Below are 21,346 nucleotides of genomic sequence, written 5' to 3'. Positions count from 1 at the left end.
GAGTCTAATGGTCCCACTCACACATAACTACCCTATGCCTTGACCTCTTTCTCCCCTATCTCTCCAGATGAAATCCTGCGACTAGTGAGGTCTGGCCACCTGACAACCTGCCCGCTCGAACCCATCCCTTCCTCACTTCTCCAGACCATCTCTGGAGACCTTCTCCCATTCCTCACTTCCCTCATCAACTCATCCCTGACCACTTGCTGCGTCCCCTCTGACTTCAAAATGTCCCGAGTCGCTCCCCTCCTCAAGAAACCAACACTCGACTCATCTGACCTCAAAAACTCTCTTCTTTCTTTCCTTTTGAAAACACTTGAGTGTGCTGTCTCTGATCAACTCTCTCGTTATCTCTCTCAGAACGATCTTCTTGACCCCAACCAGCCAGGCTTCAAGACGGGTCACTCAACCGAGACTGCTTTTCTCTGTGTCATGGAGGCTCTCCTCACTGCCAAAGTTGACTCTCTCTCCTCCGTTCTCATCCTCCTAGATCTATCCGCTGCCTTCGACAGCGTGAACCATCAGATCCTCCTTTACACCTTCTCAGGGCTGGGCATCTCAGGCTCTGCACATTCTTGGATTGCATCCTACCTGGCAGGCTGCTCCTACCAGATGACGTGGAGAGGATCTATGTCTGCACCACGTACTCTCACTACTGGTTTACCCCAGGGCTTGGTTTTTGGCCCTCTCCTCTTCTCTCTATACACCAAGTCACTCGGCTCCATCATTTCCTCACATGGTCTCTCCTATCATTGCTATACGAATGACACTCAACTACTTTTCTCCTCCCCCCTTCTGACACCCAGGTGGTGACACACATCTCTGCATGCCTGGCAGATATCTCAGCTTGGATGTCGGCCCACCACCTCAAGCTCAACCTCGACAAGACGGAGCTGCTCTTCCTCCCAGGAAAGGCCTGCCCACTCAAATACTTCTCCATCATGGTTGACAACTCCACAGTGTCACCCTCCCAGAGTGCAAAGAATCTTGGTGTGACCCTGGACAACACCCTGACGTTCTCTATAAGCGATCCTAACTCACATAGGAAGTGGCAAAGGTCCTAATCCAGATACTTATCATCGCCTATCTGGACTACTGCAACTCACTGTTGGCTGGGTTCCCTGCTTGCGCCACCAAACCCCTGCGACTTATCCAGAACACTGCAACCTTCCCAAGTTCTCCCATGTCACCCTGCTCCTCAGCACACTCCACTGGCTTCTAGTCGAAACTCGCATCCACTAGAAGACCATGGTGCTTGCCTACAGAGGAGCAAAAGGAACTGCCCCTCCCTATCTTCCGGCTTTACTCAACCCCTACACCCCAACCCGAGCACTCCGTTCTGCCACCTCTATTCTCTTGGCCCTCCCACCCCTACGGGATGGCAGCCCAGTCCAAGCTCTTCTCCATCCTGGCACCCCAATGGTGTAAGCAGCTTCTCCATACCCATCTTCCAAAAGCACCTGAAACCTTTCCCCTTCAAAGAGTATCTTAAATAATCCCCTTTTTCACCACGACCCACCCCCCCAAAAAACAACCTGAACTAACACTTGCACTTGACCATAAGTCGCTCTGGATAAGAGCATCTACTAAATGACTAAAGTGTTCAAATGTAATCCAGTGGATTGTCAAGAGAGGAACCCACAGCCTGAAACAGGCCTTTCCTAATTCCTCAAACAGGCATCTTCATGTCTGTTCATGTGAAATCATCTAATCTAATCTACTCCTTTCTCTCTCCATCCTCCCCCTCTTCCTCTCTCCCCAGTACACCTCGTCTCTGACGTATGATGGAGTGTTGGTGATGGCCGAGGCCTTTAGGAACCTGCGTCGTCAGAAGATAGACATCTCCCGTAGAGGAAATGCTGGAGACTGTCTGGCCAACCCAGCTGCTCCCTGGAACCAGGGCATAGACATGGAACGCACACTAAAACAGGTATTCTATGGTCCTTTGTGTCCTTATTGTTCTATGTTGTTACCTGTTCTTTGTTCTGACCTGTGTTCTCTGTTGTTATGTCTCCAGGTGCGTATCCAGGGTCTAACAGGTAACATCCAGTTTGACCACTACGGCCGCAGAGTCAACTACACCATGGACGTGTTTGAACTGAAGAGCAACGGACCACAACGGGTAGGAAAAGACACACAGGCATGTCGGAGAAATGATTTTGATTTGATGAAAATACAGTTTTGCCTGATTTTAACCCCTCCTCTACCTCTCTCAGATTGGCTACTGGAATGACATTGACAAACTGGTTCTGGTCCAAAATGAGGTGTTGTTGTCCAACGACAGTACCAACTTGGAGAACAGGACAGTCGTCGTGACAACTATCATGGTAATGTACTACTCTGGCTCCTCCCCTTTCCTTAAACACACAGAGGATGCATCCCAACGATCTAAAATGGCTTCCTATCCTGAACTCCTGTCATTCATCTGTACTGGCATGAAACAACTTGACAGGTGGAAAGTCAATGTGGTGTAGGAATCGACTATGCTGTTTTCTCAAATCAGTACAGATGACAGAGACGAGGATTTGTTAGACTGTTGAGATGCACCCACATTGAAGCAGAGAGCAGAGCGCCCTCAGTGCCTCTAGTGGTCAGAGCTGGTAGTGACACCAGTGTGTTTGACCAGTGTTCCTAAGGGTATTGTAGCAGTAGGAGGCCATGGTGAGGGAGGAGTGAGTAAGGCTGTACGAGAGGAATCAGACATGTCACTGGCAGGTTGTCGTTATATTCATTTGGATTTCGTTGACGTCACCTGTCAAGTGTGAAAGAGAGAGGAGTTTTAGTCCGTTTACCTTTTACCGTGTGTCCCCCCCTCCCTTCTCTCTATGGACGTCACTCTCTTTCCCTCTTTCTCTCTCTCCCTCCCTCCCTCTCTCCCTCTCTCTCTCTCTGGATGATCTATGACCCTGTCAGATGGCCATGGCTAATGTTACCTCAGCCACCTCCTCCTCTTTGCAGCCACTGATGAGGAAACCTCTGCTACGACACTGAAGACTTACAGTACAGACAGAAAGACAGACAGATGGGAGATGGATTCCCAGAAGGACTCAGATACTGACAGACAGAGCCAGAGAGACTCTAGCTCTCTTTCGCTCTGCAATTCTATTGCTGTGGAATTGAGAGAAGAGGAATCACAGGAAGACACAGATGAACCGACCGGCAGGCCACTATCTATCTATCTATCTATCTATCTATCTATCTATCTATCTATCTATCTATCTATCTATCTATCTATCTATCTATCTATCTATCTATCTATCTATCTATCTATGTATCGACATTTTCTCTGTCATGCCTTTGCTTGTTCTTCTCTATGTGGGAACTGCAGACACAGGAAGTTTGAATGTTTTGGGAATTATCTTTTTGGATGTTCTGGGAATTTGAAAGGAATTTTATTCTGTAATGCTTTTGTATTTTTGAAGGAATTAGACTGGGTGCTGAGAAAAAGACACACAGATCTGTCAGGGGCCATTCGTGCAGAAACACACACACCCACACAGACTGCGCATACTGTCACAAAAAGCACAACCTCAAAGCGTATGCATACATAGACACACCTTCACTGATAGAGAACATAATTGCACACACACACACACACACATGCACGCACGCTACTGGGAGCTGTGTGTGTGCACGCGCGCGTGTGTGTGTGTGCCAGATGCGACGTGTTGTCTGTGACGACTGAAATGAATGTTGCATCACCATGACGACGTCCCTGTTAGCCCCCTCTGCTGCTGTTCCCCTGTTTCATGTCTTATCTACCTGAACCATTCACCACTAAAACCTCTCTCTCTATTTTCTCTCTCACCTCGCTTTTCACTTTCTCCCCTTAACCTTATCTTCTCCCATGTAAACCTCTCTCTCTCTCTTGCCATCTCAACACTGTCTCTGCCCTCTCTTTCCTCCCTCCTTTCCTCTCTCCCTTTTTCTCCATTCTCATGTAAGACATCTGACGTGGTGTTCAGCAGAGAAAAACGTCACTTTTTCAAGCACACTCCCAGTATCCCTCCATGCACCTGCCCTGAGACTAAACACACTGCAATAAAACACACACACACACACACACACACACACACACACACACACACACACACACACACACTGTAGCAAAAGAGTCTGCAACACACTGATAACAACATTTTAAGTGGTTTAAACATGAAATAACCCACTGTTGGCAAAGCAAAGGTTTGTGCATGCATACGTTCGTGCGTGTGTGTACTATCACTGCTAAATACTCTACAAAGTAATCTATTCTGATGTTAAACTATTGCCGTTTTAATATGCTAATATTTTCAGAACAGTGAGGCAGGATTAGAATGAGACTTATCCAAAGTCATAAGTAGACTAAAATCAAGATGAGCCCATGTTCTATCTACACCAACTGTTCTCTAGATCCTCATACACAGTACACCATCTGTTCTCTAGATAACTCATACACAGTACAGTACACCATCTGTTCTCTAGATAACTCATACACAGTACAGTACAGCATCTGTTCTCTAGATAACTCATACACAGTACAGTACACCATCTGTTCTCTAGATAACTCATACACAGTACAGTACACCATCTGTTCTCTAGATAACTCATACACAGTACAGTACACCATCTGTTCTCTAGATCCTCATACACAGTACAGTACACCATCTGTTCTCTAGATAACTCATACACAGTACAGTACACCATCTGTTCTCTAGATAACTCATACACAGTACAGTACACCATCTGTTCTCTAGATCCTCATACACAGTACAGTACAGCATCTGTTCTCTAGATAACTCATACACAGTACAGTACAGCATCTGTTCTCTAGATCCTCATACACAGTACAGTACACCATCTGTTCTCTAGATAACTCATACACAGTACAGTACAGCATCTGTTCTCTAGATCCTAATACACAGTACAGTACACCATCTGTTCTCTAGATAACTCATACACAGTACAGTACACCATCTGTTCTCTAGATCCTCATACACAGTACAGTACACCATCTGTTCTCTAGATCCTAATACACAGTACAGTACACCATCTGTTCTCTAGATCCTAATACACAGTACAGTACAGCATCTGTTCTCTAGATCCTCATACACAGTACAGTACACCATCTGTTCTCTAGATAACTCATACACAGTACAGTACAGCATCTGTTCTCTAGATAACTCATACACAGTACAGTACACCATCTGTTCTCTAGATAACTCATACACAGTACAGTACACCATCTGTTCTCTAGATAACTCATACACAGTACAGTACACCATCTGTTCTCTAGATCCTAATACACAGTACAGTACACCATCTGTTCTCTAGATAACTCATACACAGTACAGTACACCATCTGTTCTCTAGATCCTAATACACAGTACAGTACACCATCTGTTCTCTAGATAACTCATACACAGTACAGTACACCATCTGTTCTCTAGATAACTCATACACAGTACAGTACAGCATCTGTTCTCTAGATAACTCATACACAGTACAGTACAGCATCTGTTCTCTAGATAACTCATACACAGTACAGTACACCATCTGTTCTCTAGATCCTAATACACAGTACAGTACACCATCTGTTCTCTAGATAACTCATACACAGTACAGTACACCATCTGTTCTCTAGATAACTCATACACAGTACAGTACACCATCTGTTCTCTAGATAACTCATACACAGTACAGTACAGCATCTGTTCTCTAGATAACTCATACACAGTACAGTACACCATCTGTTCTCTAGATAACTCATACACAGTACAGTACAGCATCTGTTCTCTAGATAACTCATACACAGTACAGTACATTAGGATTCATATTTTAAGATCGGACATTTTGTACCATCTAATAAAATGGAATAAGACACATATTATGTACCTTCACAACAGATTGCATGGAGTATGAACTCAGCTCGGGTTTAGACTGTTGATGAGATGATTTTGGTGTGGATTATGTCTTTAAGACCTAACTATGGATTTGTAGGTTGGAGCAGCACTGCTATGTTTGGGAGAATCTCTGAGTGTGTTTGTGACTTCATTAACAGTGATTCATGTTGAGTTAATGGAGAGAGAGAGAGAGAGAGTGAGAGAGAGACAGAGAGATCTCAGAGGGGATGCTAATGTGTGTATGATAATGAGGTTTAGAAAAATACATGTGCTTTGATGCTTGGACAACATGTACAAATGTGACAAGATTCTGCAGTAAGATAATGTACATTCTATTAATGTTTAGCCACTTGATAAATGCAAATATATGCACATAAGGCTTGATTCTACCTTGAGATCCGTGTGAGTAGCTAATATTCACACAACTCTCCCATTTACATTGAGTTACAGTGTACTGTACACACCTCAAGTTAGAACATAATCCAGTATGGCTTAAGATGTGTTTCTTTTGTGATATCATTCTAGACTAATGGTATGTAACTGATACAATGTAAACATGTCTCTAAAAATGTTATGCATTTATATTTCCCCCTTTTATTTGTGTTTTATTTGATGTGACCTATGTACCTGTACGCTTTATTCTACCAGGTTCCTTGGTGAGCCAGGAAATAAGTCTCTTGAAATGTATCAATTTCACTTGTAAATTAACATTATAAATGAAAACGTGTACATCAATTTGATCATTTTTTACATTTCATATAGTGTTTATACAGCTATTTCAATTAATTTGATAGATGTATAAACCATTTGAAAGCCTATGAGTGTGAATACTATAATAGCTTCCTTTCACATTCCATACCTTCAATCATTTGAATCTGGGAGTGTAATCTGCTACGTCAGACGATTGTTCTGTAGACTAGAGGAAGAGGCCTCAGGCCTAGTACCACCTGGGTGTCATCTGACGGATGTGTGTGTCAGTCAGGGTGTGTGTGTGTTCGCTTGCCTGTGTGTGTTCTTACTGCTAATTTCTCCTGTTTGAGGTGTAAAGGTTCTCTCCAGACAGAGAATTCAGCTTCGCTGTGTATCTACCTCCAGACCTGCTACCTCTCTGCTCTATAGCTGCTGACCTCTCTCTTCTACCGTTCTGTTGTTCACTTGTTCTTTTTAACATACATCATCTGTGTGGAGTCAGCCTTTTTCTTCAAGAGGAGGTGCTTAGTCTTAGAGGGAAGACAGAGTACATACACTTGGCACCAGTCACAGACTATGATGATATAAAACAGTGCTCCTCACACAGTGGCCTTTTAAAATGCCCTGTAATATTTTCTTTGGTTGCCATAAAATGTCTATTCTGTCTCAATCACTGTGATACTGTCATCCAGTGGAGGCTTTGGCGCCGGCTGAATGTCATTCCAAAAAGCTCCTCCCTCTCCAAAAGAGGCCCCTGATTTGTTAGTCAGTGGTCAGTGTGAGTTCATTGGTCAGTTTGACCTCCCCGCGCCACCCTCTCTGTCTCTGATTGGTGTGTTTGTGGATGTAGGAAGGTCCATATGTGATGCTGAAGAAGAACTGGGAGATGTTTGAGGGGAATGACCAGTTCGAGGGCTACTGCGTGGACTTGGCCTCAGAGATCGCCAAACACATCGGCATCAAGTACAAGATCGCCATCGTCCCTGACGGCAAGTACGGAGCCAGAGACCCCGAGACCAAGATCTGGAATGGCATGGTGGGAGAACTGGTCTATGGGGTAAGGATGGAGAGAGGAAGGGATGGCATGGTGGGAGAACTGGTCTATGGGGTAAGGATGGAGAGAGGAAGGAATGGCATGGTGGGAGAACTGGTCTATGGGGTAAGGATGGAGAGAGGAAGGAATGGAGGGAGGGAGGAATGGCATGGTGGGAGAACTGGTCTATGGGGTAAGGATGGAGAGAGGAAGGAATGGAGGGAGGGAGAACTGGTCTATGGGGTAAGGATGGAGAGAGGAAGGGATGGAGGGAGGGAGGGATGGAGAGAGGAAGGGATGGAGGGAGGGAGGAATGGATGAGGGGATATATAGATGGATTTTGGAAATTGATACTTTTATTTCCTTATCTTTAGAGTTTGATGTTGGCCCAGCGTTGTCTGTGTTTGGCCGGTGTAGGCTGTCATTGTAAATAAGAGTTTGTTCTTAAACGACTTGTCTAGTTAAATTTACTTATCTCTTTTAGGAGAGTTAGATCTTACTAAACAACATGCATCTACATTGTTAGATACTGTAAAAGTAACTTTTTAATTAGACAGACAAGACATTTCAACCAATTGCATAATTTGCAGTTCTCCATCACCAGGAGATGTGCCTAAAGCAGTATTTCTTTGTCCTGGTCCTGGGGGCACAAAGGGATATGTTGTAGTTTTTGCCCAAGCACTTCAGACCTGATTCCACTAATCAACTCATCATCAAACCTTTGATTAGTGGAATCAGGTGTGTAGTGCTGCGGCAAAAATAAAAATGCATCCTGGGTCCCCAGGGCCAGGAAAAGAAAACACTGGGCTAAAGGACCTGAAATGTGATCCTGATCTCTCAGGCTGATGTAGAAGACTAGTTCATCTTTAACATGGTTCTCTAACCCAGGGTTGGTAAATCTACTGTACCCTTGCCCTAACCCATTTCGTCTTTCACACTTGTAATAATCTAACCCCTAGCCTCCGCACCAGCTTTGTCTCCGACCCCTATCTAAATAACAGCTGTCGTCTGCTGTCTGTCTCCTATGTAGTCCCATGCTGTTATCGCTCCCTCTCATCCACTGTGCTTCATTTCTCTCATGATTCAGTCATATTTCCTCCAGCTGCCTGCTGGTACTCACATTGGAGCAGTGGCTGTAATCAGTTGATGACAAATCTACTTTGTACATTTTCTAAAACCAGGCTGCTCACTGACCATATTGGTGGTGTGTGCTTGTGTCTGTGTGTTCTGACTCCAGCGACTGTGCTGTACATGTGTGTGTTCTCGCTCCGTAAGCACATTTTTACAGAATGAGTCATTACCAATCCCACAGTTCATTCTTTTTGAATAATTCCAAACATTCCCAGTCGTGGCCAATCAGTGATCTGTTCTAGCTGAGGGGAGATAATGTATTTATCTGTTCCTCTCTCTCTCTCTCTCACTCTCTCTCCTTCTCTCTCTCTCTTTTTCTCTCTCGCGCTCCTGTTTTTCTGTCTGGTTTCTCTAATCCTTTCTTCACCTCTTTCTCTCTCCCCTCTCTTTGTCTTTCTCTTAATTCTCTCATTCCCTTTCTTCCCTTGTAGGGAGAATGCATAATTGAACAGACATATAGTAGACAGTGTGTTGTTGATTATATGAATCCAAGGTGAATTGTTACAGCACTGTAATAAGGATGTTCTCTCCCTGGTGTATGTGGTGGATTGAAAGACAGACCTTCATGGTTGATTTGTATTCTAGTTTTCTGTGTCTGGCCTTTATGAATTATTTTCTCTCTCAAATCTTCCTTCCCTTCATCCTTTCCCATCGTCCTTTCCCTCCTTCCCTCCCCATCTATCCATCCGTCCCTCTCCCCATCCCTCCCTCTCTCTACCTCCCCCCTCCATTCCTCTCCCCATTCCTCCATCCATCCATCCCTCTTTTTCCCCCATCCCACTCTCCCTCACCCTTCTCCCCACCTCCCTCCTACCTCCCGTAGAAAGCAGAGATAGCGGTAGCCCCTCTGACTATAACCCTGGTCCGTGAGGAGGTGATAGACTTCTCTAAGCCCTTCATGTCCTTGGGGATCTCCATCATGATCAAGAAGCCCCAGAAGTCTAAACCTGGAGTGTTCTCCTTCCTGGACCCTCTGGCCTATGAGATCTGGATGTGTATCGTCTTCGCTTACATAGGAGTCAGTGTGGTACTGTTTCTGGTGAGTGTGTGTGTGACCACAATCAGTTGAATCAGCTGTGTAGAGCTGGGCTGGAATAAAAGCTAACTAGCCCCTCCTGGCCGACTCATATGATCCTCTCTCCTCTGTCCCCAGGTGAGTCGTTTCAGTCCGTATGAGTGGCATGCGGAGGAGCCAGAAGAGGGCTCTACTGAGCCAGGCCCCAATGACCAGCCACCCAATGAGTTTGGCATCTTCAACTCTCTCTGGTTCTCACTGGGGGCCTTCATGCAGCAGGGCTGCGACATCTCACCACGGTGAGTGTGTGTGTGTGTGTGTGTCTCCTTGTCTGTGTGTGTCTGCCAACGTATCTCTCTCTAATGTCAGAGTGCTTTTGTCCTGCATCAGAAGCTGCTTGTCATACTGAGTGTTGTGATTCAGACCAGTTGACTAAGTGTCAGAGAGCATCTCTCTATTCTAGTACTGGGACACGCACAGATGGCCTGTGTGAGAGGGGAGCTAAAGATGTGTCAAGGAAATACACACACACACAACTACACACTAAGTGTAGCTACATTTTGTATGGGAGACTGCTGGTTTGTTACGCATTTAACTTTAATGCCCAACGGTGGGAAAAGTCTGGCTTCATTTTTTCAATATTTATATAAAATATAGCATTTTATTATTGATATCCTCAGAATGCAGTTTAGTGAAATATTAATGTCCTCCATCCACATACCTTTAGTGAGCACATCTGATTAGAGAAAGACAGTTTTCCACAAAACCGAGAAAGAGAGACAGAGAGAGACAGAAAGACAGAGACAGAGGGAGAGACAGAGAGAGACAGAGACAGAAAGAGACAGAGAGAGAGAGAGAGAGAGAGAGAGTGAGACAAAGAGAGACAGAGACAGAGACAGAGATAGACAGAGACAGAGAGACAGAGACAGAGAGACAGAGACAGAGACAGAGAGACAGAGACAGAGAGAGACAGAGAGAGACAGAGAGAGCGAGCGAGAGAGAGGGTTGAGATGTGCTTTGAGTGGACACTTCTCGGTGCACTGTGGGAGCTGCGGTGCAGGAGTCAGTCTGCGGTTGTGCTGTTCAGTAGAACAGTGTAAGTGTGTGTGTGTGATTTCAACTGCCTTTTTTGTTTTTGATTGAAATGTGATGTTCGGTAGCACTTAAACCACTTTTTAGTGCCCTGGTGCTTGGCGATACACACACCTACACACACACACACACAAACCTGCAGCAGGTACCTACCACTTAACCAGAGACTTTTAGTATGTGAAAGGTACTTTTTTGACAGACTAATGGGCCGATACACTCTATCACACTCTCTAGCTCTCTGACACATACACACACACACACACACACACACACACACACACACACACACACACACACTCACTCACTCACTCACTCACTCACTCACTCACTCACTCACTCACTCACTCACACACACACACACACACACACACTCACTCACTCACTCACTCACTCACTCACTCACTCACTCACTCACTCACTCACTCACTCACTCACTCACTCACTCACTCTCTCACACACACACACACACACACACACTCACTCACTCACTCACTCACTCACTCACTCACTCACTCACTCACTCACTCACTCACTCTCTCTCACACACACACACACACACACACACAGAAGTCAACACTGTTTTTCTCTCTCACACTCATGTACCCGGTCAAGGCTGTGCTTCTTCAGAATGATGTTTCTGATGCTAATGGACATATTAAGTAGCTTTACATCAGCCTTACATGATCAGCTGCACACAAGCAAGCACACACACGCACACAAACATGCACACACACACTGCATTACCTCTATCCTGTATCATTTGAATCCTCTCTGAGTTCTTGTTTTTTGTGAGAAAGTAACTTTGTGCGTATATGTACATGCGTGCTTGTAATCATATTTGTGGTACAAGTAACAGTTCCATTACCTGAGGGAAGGACCAGGTGGTTCGTCTTCTGATGTCTAACTGTCTCCCAGAACTCTCTCTGACTCTCCTCCCTCCCCACCCTTCTCTCTCCCTCCCTCTCACTTGAAGAGACGTGTTAGCTCCCACTCCTTGAGTTTGAGTGACAGTCCAATTCCAGCCTCAGCCCTGGTAATGGCAGACACACACACACACACACACACACACACACACACACACACACACACACACACACACACACACATCAACATCAACATACACTTACACACCTGACAGTTCCCCTGTCCCCATGTGTGATTATGAATAATAACCATCACACAATTCTATGCTAATCTCAAACTTATTCCATGGTCAAAGGTATTCTATAGCCATCGGTATTCTACAGCCAACGGTGTTCTATAGCCAACGGTGTTCTACAGCCAACGGTATTCTATAGCCATCGGTATTCTACAGCCAACGGTGTTCTATAGCCAACGGTGTTCTATAGCCATCGGTATTCTACAGCCAACGGTGTTCTATAGCCAACGGTGTTCTATAGCCATCGGTGTTCTATAGCCAACGGTGTTCTACAGCTAACGGTGTTCTATAAACAACGGTATTCTATAGTCAAAGGTATTCTACAGCCAACGGTGTTCTATAGCCAACGGTGTTCTACAGCTAACGGTGTTCTATAGCCAACGATGTTCTATAGCCAATGGTGTTCTACAGCCAACGTTGTTCTATGGCCAACGGTGTTCTACAGCCAACGGTGTTCTATAGCCAACGGTGTTCTACACCCAACGGTGTTCTATAGCCAATGGTATCCTATAACCAACGGTATTCTATAGTCAAAGGTATTCTACAGCCAACGGTGTTCTATAGCCAACGGTGTTCTATAGCCAACGGTGTTCTATAGCCATCGGTATTCTACAGCCAACGGTGTTCTATAGCCAACGGTGTTCTATAGCCAACGGTGTTCTACAGCCAACGGTGTTCTATAGCCAACGGTGTTCTACAGCCAACGGTGTTCTATAGCCAACGGTGTTCTATAGCCAACGGTGTTCTATAGCCATCGGTATTCTACAGCCAACGGTGTTCTATAGCCAACGGTGTTCTACAGCCAACGGTGTACTATAGCCAACGGTGTTCTACAGCCAACGTTGTTCTATAGCCAATGGTGTTCTATAGCCAATGGTGTTCTACAGACAACAGTGTTCTATAGATAACGGTGTTCTATAGCCAACGGAGTTCTACAGACAAAGCTGTTCTATAGCCAACGGTGTTCAATAGCCATCAGTGTTCTATAGCCATCGTACTTCTATTGCCAATGGAGGTTCTATTGCCAAAGGAATTCTATTGCCAACGTAGGTTCTATTGCCAAAGGTATTCTATAGCCAAAGGTTTTCTATTGTTAACGGGATTCTATAGCCAACAAAGGTTCTATAGCCAAAGGTGTTCTATAGCCAACGGTGTTCTACAGCCAACGTTGTTCTATAGCCAACAGTGTTCAACAGCCAACGGCGTTCTATAGCCAACGGTGTTCTACAGCCAACGTTGTTCTATAGCCAACGGTGTTCTATAGCCATTGGTGTTCTATAGCCAATGGTGTTCTACAGACAACAGTGTTCTATAGATAACGGTGTTCTATAGCAAACGGTGTTCTACAGCCAACAGTGTTCTATTGCCAACGGTGTTACATAGCCAAAGGTGTTCTATAGCCATCGGTATTCTACAGCCAATGGTGTTCTATAGCCAACGGTGTTCTATAGCCAATGGTGTTTTATAGACAAAGGTGTTCTATAGCCAAAATGTGTTCTATGGCCAACGGTGTTCTACATACAAATGGTGTTCTACAGTCAACAGGATTTTATAGTCAATGGAGGTTCTATAGCCAACGGTATTCTATAGCCATCGGTATTCTATAGCCATCGGAGATCTATAGCCAAAGGTATTCTATAGCCAAAGTTTTCTATTGTTAACGGTATTCTATAGGCAACAAAGGTTCTATTGCCAACGGTATTCTATAGCCAACAAAGGTTCTATTACCAACGGTATTCCATAGCCAAAGTTTTTCTATTGTTAACGGTATTCTTTAGCCAACAAAGGTTCTATTGCCAAAGGTATTCTATAGCCAAAGGTTTTCTACTGTTAACGGTATTCTATAGCCAACAAAGGTTCTATTGCCAACGGTATTCTATAGCCAAAGGTTTTCTATTGCCAACGGTGTTCTACAGTCAATGGTGTTCTATAGCCAAAGGTATTCTATAGCCAACAAAAGTTATATTGCCAAAGGTATTCTATTGTTAACGGTATTCTATAGCCAACGGTGTTCAATAGCCATCAGTGTTCTATAGCCATCGGAATTCTAATGCCAACGGAGGTTCTATTGCCAAAGGTGTTCTATAGCCAACAAAGGATCTATTGCCAAAGGTATTCTATAGCCAAAGGTTTTCTATTGTTAACGGTATTCTATAGCCAACAAAGGTTCTATTGCAAAGGTATTCTATTGTTAACGGTATTCTGTAGCCAACCAAGGTTCTATTGCCAACTGTATTCTATAGCCAAAGGTTTTCTATTGTTAACAGTATTCTATAGCCAAAAAAGGTTATTTTGCCAAAGGTATTCTATAGCCAACGGTATTCTATAGCCAACAACGGTTCTATTGCCAAAGGTATTCTATATCCAAAGGTATTCTATTGTTAACGGTATTCTATAGCCAACGGTGTTCTATAGCCAACGGTGTTCTGTAGCCAAAGCTGTTCCATAGCCAACAGTATTCTATAGCCAACAGTTTTCTATAGCCAAAGGTTTTCTTCAGTCAAAGGTGTTCTATAGCCAAAGGTGTTCAATAGCCATCAGTATTCTATAGCCAACGGTGTTCTACAGCCAACGGTGTTCTAAAGCCAAAGGTGTTCTTTAGCCAACTGTGTTTTATAGCCAACTGTGTTCTATAACCAAAGGTGTTCTATAGCCAACGGTGTTCTATAGCCATCTGTGTTCTATAGCCATCTGTGTTCTATAGCCAACGGTGTTCTATAGCCATCTGTGTTCTATAGCCAACGTTGTTCTATAGCCATCTGTGTTCTATAGCCATCGGTATTCTATAGCCAACGGTGTTCTATAGCCAACGGTGTTCTATAGCCATCTGTGTTCTATAGCCAGTGATGTTCTATAGCCAACGGTGTTCTATAGCCATCTGTGTTCTATAGCCAACGGTGTTCTATAGCCAACGGTGTTCTATAGCCATCTGTGTTCTATAGCGAGTGATGTTCTATGGCCAACGGTGTTCTACAGCCAACGGTGTTCTATAGCCAACTGTTTTCTATAGCCATCGGTGTTCTATAGCCAACGGTATTCTATATTCATCGGTGTTCTATAGCCAACGGTATTCTATAGCCATCGGTGTTCTATAGCCAACGGTATTCTATAGCCATCGGTGTTCTATAGCCAACGGTATTCTATAGCCATCGGTGTTCTATAGCCAATGGTGTTCTATAGCCAACAGTGTTCTATAGCCAACGGTATTCTATATTCATCGGTGTTCTATAGCCAACGGTATTCCATAGCCATCGGTGTTCTATAGCCAACGGTATTCTATAGCCATCTGTGTTCTATAGCCAACGGTATTCTATAGCCATCGGTGTTCTATAGCCAATGGTGTTCTATAGCCAACAGTGTTCTATAGCCAATGGTATTCTATTGCCATCGGTGCTCTATAGCCAACGATGTTCTAAAGCCAAAGGTGTTCTATAGCCAATGGTGTTCTATAGCCAACGGTGTTCTATAGCCAACGGTATTCTATGGCCATCGGTATTCTATAGCCAACGGTGTTCTACAGCCAACGAAGGATCTATAGCCAAAGGTGTTCTATAGCCAACGGTGTTCTATAGCCAACGGTGTTCTATAGCCAACGGTGTTCTGTAGCCAACGGTGTTCTACAGCCAACGGAGGATCTATAGCCAACGGTATTCTATGGCCAATGGTATTCTATGGCCAATGGTGTTCTATAGCCAACGGTGTTCTATAGCCAACGGTATTCTATGGCCAATGGTATTCTATAGCCAACGGTGTTCTGTAGCCAACGGTGTTCTATAGCCAATGGTGTTCTTTAGCCAACAGTGTTCTGTAGCCAACGGTGTTCTTTAGCCAATTGTGTTCTTTTTCCAAAGGTGTTCTTTTTCCAAAGGTATTCTATAGCCATCGCTATATGTTCCCATTTCTGGATCAATACAGTCTGTAGCTAGTTGGTCCCATTTCTTATTAGGAAATATATCTTTTTTTCTCCATGTTCTCTGTTATCGCTTTGTCTATTTTTCTCTTCTCTTCCCTTCTTCCCTCGTTCTCTCTTCTCTTCCCTTCTTCCCCCGTTCTCTCTTCTCTTCCCTTCTTCCCCCGTTCTCTCTTCTCTTCCCCATTGTTCTCCTCTCCTCAGGAGGTATAGTAAGTCTACATATGGTTTGTTTACTTCTTAAACTAGATGGACAACTTCAACTGAGTGAGTGGTCTGAGAAGATACTGTCAGTGCTTGTGAATGAATGTGTGTGTGTGTCCGTGTGCATGCATGTGTGTGTGTGCGTGCCTGTGTGCAGTACGAGTGAGTTTGAGTGTGTGTTGTTATTTTGGGTTTATTGGTCTGCTGTGTTGTGAGTGTATTGAATATCTATAGGATCATTTGTATTCAGTGTCAGTTTCTGTTTCCCTGCTGCAGTGATTACTGCAGTCTGAGAAGGAGCATCTCTCTCACACAAAGTCCTATACTAACACATTTTAACTTTCTCTCTCTCACACACAGTCCTATACTAACACATTTTGACTTTCTCTCGCTCTACTCTCTCTCTTGCTCTCACCCCCTCTCTCTCTCGTTCTCTCTTTCTCTCTCTCTAGCTCCCTCTGTCTCTCTCTCTAGCTCCCTCTGTCTCTCTCTCTATCTCCCTCTCTGTCTCTCTTTCTCTATTTCTCACACCCCCCTCTCTCTCTCTCTCCCTCTGTCTCTCTCTCTATTTCTCACCCCCACATCTCTCCCTCTCTCTCTCTCTCTCTCTCTCTCTCTCTCTCTCTTTCTCACCCCCTCTCTCTCTCCCTCTCTGTCTCTCTCTTTTTCTCTATTTCTCACCCCCACATCTCTCCCTCTCTCTCTCTCTCTCTTTCTCACCCCCCCTCTCTCTCTCCCTCTCTGTCTCTCTCTTTTTCTCTATTTCTCCCCCATCTCTCTCTCTATATATATTTCTCACCCCCTCTCTCTCTCCCTCTCTGTCTCTCTCTTTTTCTCTATTTCTCCCCCATCTCTCTCCCTCTCTGTCTCTCTCTTTTTCTCTATTTCTCCCCCATCTCTCTCTCTATATATATTTCTCACCCCCTCTCTCTCTCCCTCTCTGTCTCTCTCTTTTTCTCTATTTCTCCCCATCTCTCTCTCTATATGTATTTCTCCCCCCTCTCTCTATATATATATATTTCTCCCCCATCTCTCTCTCTATATGTATTTCTCCCCCATCTCTCTCTCTATATATATTTATCCCCCATCTCTCTCTATATATATTTCTCCCCCCTCTCTCTCTATATATATATTTCTCCCCCATCTCTCTCTCTCTATCTTGCAGTTCATTCCTCTCAGGATTCATAGTGTTTCCTCCAGCAGACACGTTCCACCACAATTACTACATCTTCTCTATTTGTTTGTTTTTCTTCTTTATACTACACACACACACACACACACACACACATTCCAGGGTTTCCGTTAGCCGGTAATATCCGCCTTTTGGGCAAAATTAAATAAATGAAAAGCTGATGAATAAAATAACAATCCCATTGCGAAATAATGCATTTTAGCCTATTAATTGATGTAGCGAAAGCTGCTGATTCAGCTCTAACAGCGGTTTGCTGCTGCTGGAGTGAAAAGTGCTTTACAGTTTTTTCCAATTACCAACACACTAAAATGACATGCACAGCACAATTATTTAAACTGACACACAGAGAGCAAAACCTCTTCTCAAGTCTCCAAAAGTCTAAACACATTTTCTGCTTTACACACATTTTGCAATTCAAAATGGCACTTTTTAAATGCACTGCACACGGTTCTCTGCATAAGACACGACAATCTGACATAAAGTCACATGTTTGCCATTTCAAAACACTGCCATTCAAAATGACACTACATGTGCCACCTGGCCAAACACCTCAATGGTTAATTGTTACCACTTCAATCAGGAAGTAAGCACTATGAAAAGACCACAGGTCAGCACCTTTTGCTTTACAACAACAATGGAAGCCGTTGCAGAGAGTGGAAGGGGAAGAGGGAGGATGAGAGGGAGGAAGAGTGAGAGGTAGGGGTAGAGTGAGAGGGAGAGGAAGAGTGAGAGGTAGGGGTAGAGTGAGAGGGGGAGGAAGAGTGAGAGATGGGGTAGAGCTGGTGGAGGAGTTCATGGCCAAAGAAGACAACAACTTTCAAATGAAATCAGAGCAACCTTAGTTGATGATGTCATCAACCATGGGCTGACAATGCGAGAGGCTGGACAGAGAGTGCAGCCCAACTTGAGTCGTTTTACTGTCGCCTGTATCATCCGGACATGTAGACTGGAGTACAGGTATGTAACCAACACTTCTTTCACACTATGTAGTACACCCCATGTCATAGTGTATCAGTTGGGTGACACCTGTTTACTTCATGAATTGCTGATGTCATACACTAACTGCACAAATTTCCTGTAGAATTTACTCTACTGTGGGGGAAATATCTTTAGGCTGCATTGTCCAAGCCCTATATTTTTGTTTTTTTGTTTTTCTAAAGGACTGAGAGACGCAACCATGATGGAGGAAGGGGCCAAATGTTCACCGGGGTACAGGAAGCTGCCATTGTAAACTTGGTTTTGGAAAATAATGAAATCAGATTACGAGAAATTCAAAGCCACATCATCCAAGACAACACCATATTCAACAACATTCAACGAGTCAGTCTGTCCACATTGGCTCACATTCTCAAGCGAAACCAAATCAGAATGAAACAACTTTATAAGGTGCCGTTTTAGAGAAACTCTCAAAGAAACAAAGAGGTCAGACGAGCATATGTGGATGTAAGTACAATATTGACTGCAGTACACTACACGCAACATTGTTTCCCAGTGTACTGGATAACACCATATTGACTGCTTTTGTTCTTTGTTTTCAGGGAGTACTGGAAATGGATGCTCATGCAATCCCACATGAGTTCATCTTTATAGATGAGGCTGGGCTCAACCTAGCAAAGACCAGAAGAAGGGGGAGAAACGTCATTGGCCACAGAGCCATTATAGATGTTCCTGGCCAACGTGGTGGGAACATCACAATGTGCGCTGCCATCTCCAATACGCATAGTGTCCTCCACCGTCATGCCAACCTTGGACCATACAACACAGCCCATATTCTCACATTTCTGGACAGACTCCACAACATTCTCATACCACCAGAGCGTATGAATGATGCAGACCATCAAAGAACCCAGTACGTTGTAGTATGGGACAACGTGAGCTTTCATCGTGCAGCCCCAGTCCAAAACTGGTTTGCTGACCACCCACCATTTCTCGTGCAATACCTCCCACCATACTCACCATTTCTGAACTCCATAGAAGAGTTATTTTCGGCATGGCGGTGGAAGGTATACGACCGGCAGCCCTTTGGGCGCATGCCTCTTGTGCAGGCTATGGAAGAGGCATGTGATGAGATTGATGTGGGTGCGATTCAGGGATGGATAAGGCACTCAAGGCGCTTCTTCCCTCGATGTCTGGCAAGGGAAGATATTGCCTGTGATGTGGACGAGGCGTTGTGGCCAGACCCAGCTGTGCGGCAAGATGCTGCCTAATTATTTTTCTTGCCTCTTTTTTTTTCTATATATTTTTTCTTCAGTTTACTGTTTTTTTGTGAGCATATTTTTGTTCAGTCCAATGTGAATATATCTGCTGTGCATATGTTGCACTGACTCATTTGGTGAAAAATAAAAAATAAAATGTTCCAACAGCATGTGTGTGTATCTGCAAATATTTCTGTGCATCTGAAGAATTTTCTACAATTTGAACTATTTTAGTATTATGGCAAAGCATACTAAAGATGAGAGTGCTTTTCATTATGCCCAACAGTGTGTAGTTGGTTAGACAAAAATATGGTAATATGAATGAAGTGTGTGCCATTTCGTGCAAACGTTTGATTTTGATAATGCTATATGTAGTTTTGGTTGCAGTGCTTCATTTTGCAGGATCTATGAGGTATTTTGCAGTTTGGGTGTGTGGTTTTGTGAATTGTGTTAAGTGTTTTGATATAACCAGCCTAGTTTGCAAAATTGTGTTTTACCAATTGGGAAAAACTGTAATAAGACCAGTCATTGCGCAACAGTTTTAAAGGCAATCAGATGTAAAAATAAAAAATAAAAATAAATAAAAATGGCCACGATTAAAAAGAGCTACTATTTTTATTTCTCAACGGGTCATTGAAGCACGCTTCCCATTCGCCATTCAAGTACATTGGCAACTAGGCAGGTTGTAGTGCGTCACACAGTACTTTGCAATGAGCTGGATGCAGTATCGGTCTTGAAAACATATACCTAATTGTTTGAAACTTGAATGTTTTATTACATATTATGAGGCATGTCTTACCTTGCTTCAAAGTAGCCGAGACATAATCAGACCAAACATGCAGGCAATTATTTTCTAAAGTCTTCCATATGCCATTGAAACCAGTAGCCTTTTTCTGTCACATTCTATTGGTTTTCAAATCAACTTTCTGTCATTGTCTAGTAGCCAAAGGTACAATCCTGGTCATTTTAGCAAGCCATGCTAGTTGTTTCATATTACATTTTCCCTCTTCTATAGTTCTATGAAACCGCTCACAATGGTGTTTTCCCAATAATTGCATTATGGAAAGAACATTTGCTCGTAGCCTACTGCCTTGTGAGCATTGCTGTGTTTATAACATGAAGAAATCATAGTTAATCAACATTCTGAGCTAAACGTGCTGATCTGATGCGTCAGCCTCAATGCTTTTCACCATGTTGGGATGTAGCCGAGGCCGACTGGTTGTATGAATGTGGGATCTACTGTTTCATCCCACAACTGTCCCAGAGTCTGTTTGGAATGGGCTATTTCTTTCTCACACAGAATGACAAGCTGACCAATAGAATAGCTACACTTTTCTACTATGGGGGATAGTCAGTGCCGAATTAAGAAATCCCAGACCCAGGGCTAGAGGGGAGAGAGAGGTGGTGGTGGTGGGGGGGGGTGGGGGGGGGGGTGGGGGGGGGGGGGACAGGGAGAGAGGTTAGGAAGGTGGAATGGAAATTAGATCTTTTGAGAGGAATGAGAGAGAAGAAGAGCTTCAGGTTATTTCTTGCAGTAACATGATCACCTTTCCTTTGTATTTCTCAGAGGGGCTGAAGCCAGGGGAAGACCTTTCACCTGTCAATAACCCACTGAAATTACAGCTCTGTGTGTGTGTGTCACCCATAGTGGGACCCAATGGATGTGGGTGTACGTAAATTAAATAATAATAGAGTAATGAGAGGTAATGTCATGAATAACTGTCCCCTCTGTCTAATGAGGCCAACAGACCTGCTCACTTATTCATTATCTCTCAAGGTCAGGAATAAAAACCTAACACCACAGTACACACCACTGCACTATCTCTCCATGTCTCTCTCTCTA

The 21,346-nt window shown here is 43.9% G+C and overlaps 1 protein-coding gene across 6 annotated transcripts in view; it reads left to right on the top strand.

Moving 5' to 3' along the window:
* Positions 1 to 21,346, top strand: part of LOC115206576 (glutamate receptor 4) — a 142,519-nt gene that overhangs the window by 86,436 nt on the left and 34,737 nt on the right. For 5 of the 6 annotated variants that reach the window (XR_003880820.1, XR_003880819.1, XM_029773711.1 and 2 more), the window contains exons 8-13: positions 1,763 to 1,930; positions 2,018 to 2,122; positions 2,217 to 2,327; positions 7,423 to 7,629; positions 9,560 to 9,775; positions 9,890 to 10,050. Coding sequence is in view for 4 of the 6 variants with exons in the window: in XM_029773711.1 (XP_029629571.1) it covers positions 1,763 to 1,930; positions 2,018 to 2,122; positions 2,217 to 2,327; positions 7,423 to 7,629; positions 9,560 to 9,775; positions 9,890 to 10,050 (968 nt within the window). In the remaining 2 variants the exon portion in view is untranslated. Of the gene's footprint in view, positions 1 to 1,762; positions 1,931 to 2,017; positions 2,123 to 2,216; positions 2,328 to 2,913; positions 4,469 to 7,422; positions 7,630 to 9,559; positions 9,776 to 9,889; positions 10,051 to 21,346 lie in introns of those variants that run through there. The other variant, XM_029773713.1, reaches the window with a different exon arrangement.

This window comes from Salmo trutta, chromosome 13 (genome assembly GCF_901001165.1).
Source record: "Salmo trutta chromosome 13, fSalTru1.1, whole genome shotgun sequence".
In the NCBI taxonomy this organism is placed as follows: domain Eukaryota; kingdom Metazoa; phylum Chordata; class Actinopteri; order Salmoniformes; family Salmonidae; genus Salmo; species Salmo trutta.
Note: the sequence above shows the minus strand (reverse complement) of the source record. Positions and strands in the feature narration are given on the sequence as shown.